Source organism: Zerene cesonia, chromosome 4 (genome assembly GCF_012273895.1).
Source record: "Zerene cesonia ecotype Mississippi chromosome 4, Zerene_cesonia_1.1, whole genome shotgun sequence".
Classification (NCBI taxonomy): Eukaryota; Metazoa; Arthropoda; class Insecta; order Lepidoptera; family Pieridae; genus Zerene; species Zerene cesonia.
In genome coordinates, this window is record NC_052105.1 from 827,793 (window position 1) to 837,384 (window position 9,592).

Genomic DNA, 9,592 nt, shown 5'->3' on the forward strand with positions numbered 1-9,592 from the left:
TTTTTTACAGGAACTCTGTGGCTATAGTTATAACTTCACAAACATTCCGTATTACTAACCTGTTTTAAATTATGGCTAGGGAAGATTCATTGAGTTTATTTAAGACTAAATACAATTCCAATAGATTCTTATAAACATCAAAAGTTTTGAGTTTAGCTATTAATTTGCAGGACATAAAACTTTTCTTTATTTCAATAGAAACATAACTATAATTAAACTTATTTATACATTTACTTATAACAATTGCGTAAAATCAAATACAATAAACTAAGAAAGCCACACAAAACATTTCGTAGCGAACATGATATTTGCATAAAATACAGTCGACTTACATTTTAGAATCAATTCTACATACAGCATAAATATCAATAATTATCATAAATTCATTAATTCCCCTTCAGCTCTAAGCGTTCGTATTAATAATTGAAATAAGGCAATTAATAATGGTCTCGTATTAGATTATAATAGCTCTACTAAGATGGTAATTTGTTAATATGCTTTGTACACAATTTATTTGATACGATTTAAAACTGAATAGACGTCTACGCTAAGAAATTTCTAGAATAGGAGTAAGAATATTTGTATTAAATTATATTTTTAATATTTTTGTTATTTCTATAATGCGGGTAAAGTTGTAAAATTAGAAGATATATTTTAATTAATTCTTAGTGGTTTATGTTACATTGAATATAATATGTTTTGATATAATAAATTCGCTTGCAGCTAATGCATGCACAAAATTCTATCTTGCATGATAGATAAATTATTTGTTACCTAATATATGCGTGCGGAGCCGTTCGCGATAATTATTCAATGGTAAATGACTTTATTGAATTACAACGTAGGTTATTTGACATGTAACTGCAATAATTTTGTTAAGCGAAAGTTAAGGATGTTTCAAATTATTCGTTTTAATGTTTATGCAATGAGATAGAATTGTTATCTGTTGAATTTGCAATTTGGAAGCATGCTTGGTCACAGAGTAATAAGTACAAGAAAAAATTACAGATTTTTCAGAACATATGTTTTTTTTTTATGTCATAGTCGGCAATGGAGCTGGTGGGTCGCCTGATGGTAAGCGCTACCACCGCCCATGGACATTTGGAGAGGTGTAAGGTCGAATGCAGACCTTACGCCTCTTCAAATGGATTGCCGACTGCAAAATGGAAAGGGATTAGGAAAGGATTGAAGAGAGGAGTAAAAGAAAGGACTGGGAAGGGTAAGGAAGATGATATGGGCATCCGGCTCCCCCACTCACCGAACGAAACACAGCAGAATGCTATTTCACGCCGGTCTTCTGTGGGGGTGTGGTACTTCCCCGGTGCGAGCTGGCCCAATTCGTGCCGAAGCATGCTCGACTACCACATGTTATATCACAACCGTAATTTATAAACAAATATGTCGTGTTTTATATTTAAATAAACATGTTTTTTATACTCACACTAAAAACAAACATTTATTTAGATATACATGAAGAAAGTTCATAAGATTTCATCGAAATCGTTTCTACGTCGTTTTAATTTCCATTCATTATAGTTGCAATATTAAAGTTATAAATTTCTCATTGTTTCTTCTATTGAATGCAAGTACAAGACACATTTTGTTAGTAACAATTAATTCTTTAAAAATGTATATTGCAAGACCTGAAGACAAATATTATAAATCATTGAAATTATCTTATTTAATTAAAAATTATGCCACGCGTGTAGAACAGACACCTTATCTCTGTGAGATTGTTTTTACTCATTATATTGACTGAGTGAGTTATCTGAGCGAGTGAGTTTTTTTCGCTTAATTTCTTTCGGGATAAAACTATAATAATAAGACGAGTAATGAGAAATTTTAATAGATGGCGTGGGGTGCCCCTTAGGCACATGAAACCGAAAGAGTAGAAGAAATTCGATTACTGTGGCAGGATCACGGGTGGCCGAGAGGCTAGGCGTTGCTACGGTTAGGCAAGATACGCAGGTTCGAATCCTGCCTCGTGATCTAATTTTTTTTATTCTTTCAAAATTTCTCATTTATAAAACATTTCAATGCTATGAAACTAAAAATTAAAAAGACGAGTAATATTGATAAACAATTAATTGTTATTTTATTTTATATTATGTTGCGATAACCATAAAAATATGGTTTCTTTATCGATATATTTTATTTCGTTAACAATAATCTAAATCCTCAACTCGAGAGAAGTCCAAGTCAAAGCTATGTAATAAATAAAATCCCTGACGCAGTCTGTAACTGATTCCTAAAATAGAGTAAATTATAAAACGATATTAAAATAATATCATAAACTTCCCGCCAATATAAGCACGTAATAAGAAAATTACTCTACACCCACTAAACCTGTTTTATGTAAAGAATTTACATTGTATACAACAACCGCACAATAACTACATTTTCAATATTAGGCTTACTATATACGAGAAACACTTTTAAATCTCATGAAACAAAGAGAACGTAGATTAAAGGCGAATGTAGCAGTAACGTATAGCACTAGAGGCTTGTTTCCTTTTCCTGACCCCTCCCAGTTTATTCCTTTATTACCGTCGTCAACCCTTTCCTCATAACTTATCCTTCTAGAAACAGACAATACATTAAAAGAGGTCCTACCTCTGCGAATGTTCATGGGTGGTTGTGATCGCTTACCATCAAGCGAACCAGAAACTCAGTTGCTACTCTTACTTAAAAAAAACAAATAATAGATAAAAATATAACGATGAACAAGATACACAAGAAAAGAGGTTTTCACCATAAATATCCTCTAGTACTTTTGGTGCATTGTAAAAACCGATGTTATATGACTTGACTTATGCAAATAGAGTTTATTTTAGTGCAGTTTGACCAGCGCGGTTCAGCCATTTCTTCCATACGTTTTATAAAAATACCTTAAAGTATGCTCAATAAGCTTCATTTTGGTGTGAAGTTTATTTCTTTCGACAGTTCAACAGTTTAAGCTTACTACTGAATACTCAGTCAGTCAGTAGTATCCAAAGCATATTACAAATAGACTACACAATACTTTGTGCTAGTCACAACTAGCAGCTACTACAGTATCTTTGTATAACCCAGCCTTAGCATTAGCACGTTTATCATAGCACATTAGCTATGTAGATCATCGGAAGGCGCCAATAACAAGATCTCGGAGATATAAACTGAATGATCTGACAATTTATCGCAAGTTCAAAGCGAAGTGATAAACCGGCAATGAATTATTCATTCGCTAAGTATCCGGGATTTTGCTAATTTATTGCGGACTAGCTTTCCGCCCGCGGCTTTGTATGCGTTGTCAGAGGAGAGGATAGACAGTTCAAGAGTTTTATAAGCATAGATCCCGTTCCTGTTGGATTACCGGGATTAAAACAATCCTATGTCCTTTCTCGGGTCTCAACTATCGTTGTATCAAATTTCATTAATCAGTGGTTTAATCATGAAGAACAAATGAATATTCAGACAAGAATTACTTTTACATTTACAATATTAGTTGCGACTAGCAAGTGCCCATGATGCTTTTTTAATTGTTGGCAATGGAGCTAGTGGGTAGTAAGCCCTACCACCGCCTATGAACATTTGGAGAGGCGTAAGGACTATTATAGATCTTACGCCTCTAATGGATTGCCGATTTTAAATTGGAAAGGTTTTATCAAAGGATTAACGTGAAGAATAAAGGAAAGGACTGGGAAAGGTAAGGAAAAGGATATAAAGGATATGGGCCTCCGGCTTCCCCATCCCTCGAACGAAACACTAGCATGCTACCGCTTCACGTCGGTCTTCTGTAGGGGTGTGGTAATTCCAGGGTGCGAGCTGACCCATTTCATGATTAAATAAAGGACTTGAGGTCTTATAAAGGAAAACCTTAAATCGCGGATATATGTGACAAAATCCTCTATCTAGCTAGCCTGAGCAAATCGCCAAACTAAAAACCTTTTATAAACTTAAAAATGGTCGATGAAGATCACATATTTTCATACAATATGTATAAAAAATTTGTTATTACCACGTTTAGCTACATATTATTTGTGCAATAGGTCGGTTAGAGCCAGTGCGAACAGCTAGTTATATATAACAATTAATTATTATATCAATAAAAACTAAAAAAAAGCCTATTTATACTATGACGCCACCATTAGAACATAGAACGTCTATAAATAAAGTTAATCCTCTTAGGAATGTTAGAATATATTAATTATTATGACCATATCAAAGACGGTATAATTGATATCTTGTAATTATTCTGATTGGTCCATTTAAAATTAGTATTCGGTTTTATAATTCTTGGAAGCTGATTGGTTGATAGTAATTGATAGATTATTGTATGGAATGTTTTGTATATTTTATGTGTTTGAATAAAGTTATATTGCCTACGCAAATTAATGTTGAATTGTGTTGAAAATATTATTTCGATGTAGGTAGTAGTTCCACGATCTATCATGATTTGATTTCGTAGTAGTTCGTATATGGGACATATACGTAATCCTGCGAATAGAGAGGTCAATAGCGAGTTGTGTAGCGAGGCGATAGCGAGGCGTACAGCTAGGCGTACAGCGAAGCGTACAGCGAGGCGTATAGCGAGGCGTACAGCGAGGCGTACAGCGAGGCGTACAGCGAGGCGTACAGCGAGGCGTACAGCGAGGCGTGCAGCGAGGCGTACAGCGAGGCGTACAACGGGGCGTACAGCGGGGCGTACAGCCAGGCGTATAGTGAATAGCATGTTCGCCTTGAGTTTCGCGTCTTCCAGTTCACAACCAAATATCTTAATAAGTGAAAATATTAATCTTTATGCTTCAAAATTCATGAAGTTCATTTTACAGTGTATAGTGTAAAAAAACATTGCAGATCCTTGTGGATAAATCCCATTCCTAAAAACGTTTAAATGTTGTTCTTCGAGAACGCCAAATTTGAGATTTCGCAAGAATATTCAAATATCAATAATTATATTATCAATATAACAAAATATATAAATAATATCGCAATAGTGCAATTATATTTGTAATATTTTGATAAAAATATGATATGTGACTTTTATCTTTATTCACAAACGAATTTAAACAAGAATTTATTACTTCTATTCGTCAATAATTGCCAATTTTATAGCCTATAAAAATATTTCACGAATTTCCAGTCATATTTATTTATCGCGATAAAATGCAATGTTGGCAATGCGAAAGTGTGTTTGTTTCTCTTTCAATCACACCGCATCAGAGCGATTATATGATATTATTCATGTGTCTGGAAATTGTTAGGAGGCAAGAGAATGATATAGGCTACTTACTGTATACCTAATCTTATTCCATTTACGAACTAACGATAGTGGAATAAAACAACAGAGTAGAAGAAGGTTTATAAATCTTGCTAATTGGAGATGCCAATCTTTCTTCTTATGAAATATGCATATAAGATGACTAACTTTAATGAATAATAAATATATATAGGTATCCTACATCCTGGAATCCATTACATTCTTCGAAATCCGATAATACATCCGCCTTGAACATTTCTTTGAACATTAGAAAATATTGAATCACTGTATAAATATTTCAATAATAAATAATCACTGGCGCCGAAATAAGTGCACCGATACGAACGCTACTGAAACTTTTTTATTGCATACATAAATCAATCCGCGCGAATGGAGTCTTTATTGAAACAGCAAAAAGAACGAGATTGCTGTGAATTTATTTTTATTTTAATCCGCTCAGTGACGTAATTGGAGGTGTGAAGGCGCCACAGATAAGACTAAGAATAGATAAGATAGTAAAGGAATTAGTTTTGGGGTACTAAGACGTCATAAATGAGTATGCAGTATTGGCAATTACTTCGAGTAATTATTGGTATGATAAGGGAAGATCATGTTAAAAGATAATTAGTACATTAAATCGTAATTATGTTATCATCCATCACCTGGCAGGCGACGTCATAGGAGGTAATTACGTAAATTATGAATTTGACGTTATCGAGATATAAATTGTGGATATACTTGTCTAGATTTCCCAAAAAACGAAGGAAACTTTATATAGAAGCAGTTCTTTCTTTTTTCTTTTGTCTTTAAGAACTTACGATTCAATGTTCATGATAAGGTGCATAAGTGCTTATAGACAAACAAACGATCTCATGGCTCTATGGTGTACTATGGGCCCAACATTTTGAAGGCAAAATCTGGGATTTTACAGGAATGCAATTATATATAGAAACTATAGCCATCCTTGCTTTTCGTTGGCACTTGGCTAAATTTCGCCAACATTACCATGGCGTCTAAAAGCAATACTAATTCCAGTGTGGGAACTTGGTGGCGAAACACGGCGTATATATAGGTATATATCAGAATAACCCTCCTGATTGAAACAGCTTATATATATAATAGAGGAAATTTTCTTCACATTTTTTCACTCAGCATTGAAACCTGAACCTATAACATTTTAGATTTTAGACCTTCGAGTAAGACTCGCAGGTGCAAAATAATCTAGATAGCTGCGGTCTTGCGTTAATCCCAACTATTTAAGTGCAAGTAATAAACTAAGCCATAAACTCATTTTAATTAACTTAAATTGCTGTTATTTAATGGAAATTTCATAATGTTTCAATATATTGCACTATTTTAAAGCGATTTTTGCTTAATGAGTGGTGATTGAGTTGTACCTTGTTGTTCAGTAGTAAAACACATAACTCCCTCTTACATCGTACCTATGCAAATAATTTTCATTTTTTATCTTTTCGGTTTGTTCTAGCTAATCTCTACAATGGCTTATAAAAGGAAAGCTTCCTCGCTCACTGATATAGCTGCATAGCACTGAGATATCTGCATTTAGAAGACTTAAGCTAATTTGTAGAAAATCTAGATGTGTTTCATTTAAATACTTTTTCTTGTAGTCATGAGTCATAACTACAAAAATCATGACGTCATAAACTGTGTCCACTTTTATTATTACATTAACTATTTGCACAGATTGTGCTCTGCTCCTATTGGCCTGCTACTATTATGACATGTGGCCTTCCTTGATGACCATCCTATTAAAAAACAAGGTTTTTTTCAAGAGATCAATCAATGAGATTTTTTGATATTTTAAAAACCTTTTAAACAGTGTCTATTAGGTATAAAAGATATCTTTCTTCCATGAAACAAAATCTTCAGATTACTTAGTTGATTCTCCAGAATCAGAATTTAAAAACTGTTTCTCAATACTAAAGTGCGATTCCCCCCCAGGTGCAGAATGTCGGTGCGACGGTGGTAGAGGGTGGGAGGGCGGCGGGAAGGGCTAGCGCGCGCCCGTCCGCCGGCCGCCTGCCTCGCTTGCCGACGCGCTACTATGCTTATGGCAAGCGCCCTGTCCACTTTGCTCGCGGTAAGCTACCACACTACTATACTACTGGGTACAAATGTTACTGTCCTGTCTAGATATGACTACACTATATAATACTAGGTTATCAGTAGGAATGTTAGTAAAATAATATAACAAAATTACATTACGTTTTATAATTTTTTATCCATTCATATTTTATGCAAAGCTTTGTAAGATAGAAAGATGTAGGTTTAACTGAAAAAAGGCAACGTTTAATACGATAGAGTTTATTCATCATGTTATAGGAATTTATTGCTATTCATTTTAACTTTCTATAAATGTACAAAGCATGATATAACGGACCATCCGTTAAAGTCTAAAGTAAAAAGTAATTTTACGGAATTTCAGTATAGGAAATACTATGCTATCTTTTGTAATGAAATCAAAACCAGACGATCAGTATATTTTCACAATATTCGATAAATAAACGATATAATTACATTGTGGATTAATTTCAGCTTTGTATATTAAGTTCTTATCAGGATTATTAATTGAAAGTCAGCGTATAACAATATATTGTGCAATCAGGAATGTTGCGATTAATATTTTAATACTGTGGTCTATAATGGTGAGTAAAACCAAACGATTAAAGAGCTACAGCTAGAATAAGAGAAGTCTCTTTCTCTATTGTAAACGAGCACGTATTTTCAGCATTTCTTAACAACTACCAGTATATTACTACGTAAAAAAGAGTCGCTTTCTCTGTATGACTCTATGTCCCTATGTATACCTAAATGCTTAAAACTGTGTAACGGATTGGTTATTTTCAACAAGCTGAACCCACAAAGGAACTAACTATTATAGAATATTCTATAGAATATTTACGAAGTTATTAGTTATTTTTAACTATATTTATTATATTAAAATAATATGTAAGTGGTGATAAAATGAGCATACGCTCGTCTGGTGTAAATGAGCCTTAACAATGACTTCGTGTTCTAGTGGATTTTGATAATACATTATTAATAAAAACGATAAGAAATATCTCAGTGGCATATTTTCGCAATGAGGTAATTTATTGGCGCCATTATTCGCGATCTTACAATTAGAATAGGAAGAGGACATCACTATAGCAGAATATTAAAAAATAAGCCGTATTAATTAAGAAATATGTAAACAAGTCTGATATATAGCCAACGAATCATCAGAAACTAGATATGATTTTTTTTAACAAAAGTTGTCATAAAAATATTTATAAAGGTAATCATATAAATTGCTAATAATGGGTAAGGTTCAGTCGTTTATACGTTTAGTAAATATTAAATTTATACAAAGATTTATCTGAAACATCCTGAAATATTTCTGACCCATCTGGAAATATGACAAAAAGCAACCGACTGCATTTATTATAACTTTTATTTCCACCAATATTGAACTTGGCAAAATTAATTTATTGAGATAAATATAACGAAAATTGTGTAAAGAAATCTTTGAATAAATAAAACGCAAAGGACTGACTGATTGATCTATAGACGCACAGCCCTAAGGCTTTTTTAGTTTTTTTTTAATTTCCACACCCATATTGCGTATAGTATTATGTTATCTGTGCCCATGGTAATTTAAGTGTGTACTATCATAATTTATTTTAACAACGCAGGCGAAGCTAACAACAGTTAGTTCTTAATATACAATTAAAATGAACACTCATGTTGTTTTCATTAAATACTGGAAAACCATAAATAATTCGAGTTTGAGTGAAGCGGATTCCGCTGAGAGCCGGAAAAAATAAGATTAGATTGTATAAGCCAGCATCTTAGATTTCCTGCGGTGTATTGCATGTGAACTAGCCGTATAATTCGTCATGTGCATTTACAGATGTAAATATGATGTAAACTTGAAACCTGAATAAGAATTTTTGCTTTATTCAAAGGCATGTAAGATATAATAAAAACAACAATTTGGATTCGATATTTGAAATAAGTTGGTGATTATTCGTTTAAAAAAAATGAAAATAAAAAAAAGATGAACATTCATATTGTAGCAAATAAAATATCCATCCCATTGACCGTAGTCAACTTTACATAACTAAATAGGTTATACATTTAATTTGTAAAAAAAAAAATTAAAGCCTCACCTGAGTGTATATATAAGAATAAAGTGAGATAAGAAATTATAAGTACTAAGATTCTGCTGATTCTTGATTGAAATATTGAATACGCATATTCAAGTGGTAATATACAGAAAACCGGCGTGAAATAGTGGCATGCCACTGTGTTTCGTTCGGTGAGTGGGGGAGCCGGAGGCCCGTTTCCTTT

At 33.2% G+C, this 9,592-nt stretch overlaps 1 protein-coding gene across 1 annotated transcript in view; it reads left to right on the forward strand.

The window, feature by feature from the left end:
* LOC119839756 overlaps positions 1–9,592 on the forward strand; it is a 162,950-nt gene that overhangs the window by 124,355 nt on the left and 29,003 nt on the right. The window contains exon 4 of the mRNA XM_038366195.1: positions 7,202–7,340. Coding sequence (XP_038222123.1) covers positions 7,305–7,340 — 36 coding nt within the window. The 5' untranslated portion in view covers positions 7,202–7,304. The remainder of the gene's footprint in view (positions 1–7,201; positions 7,341–9,592) is intronic.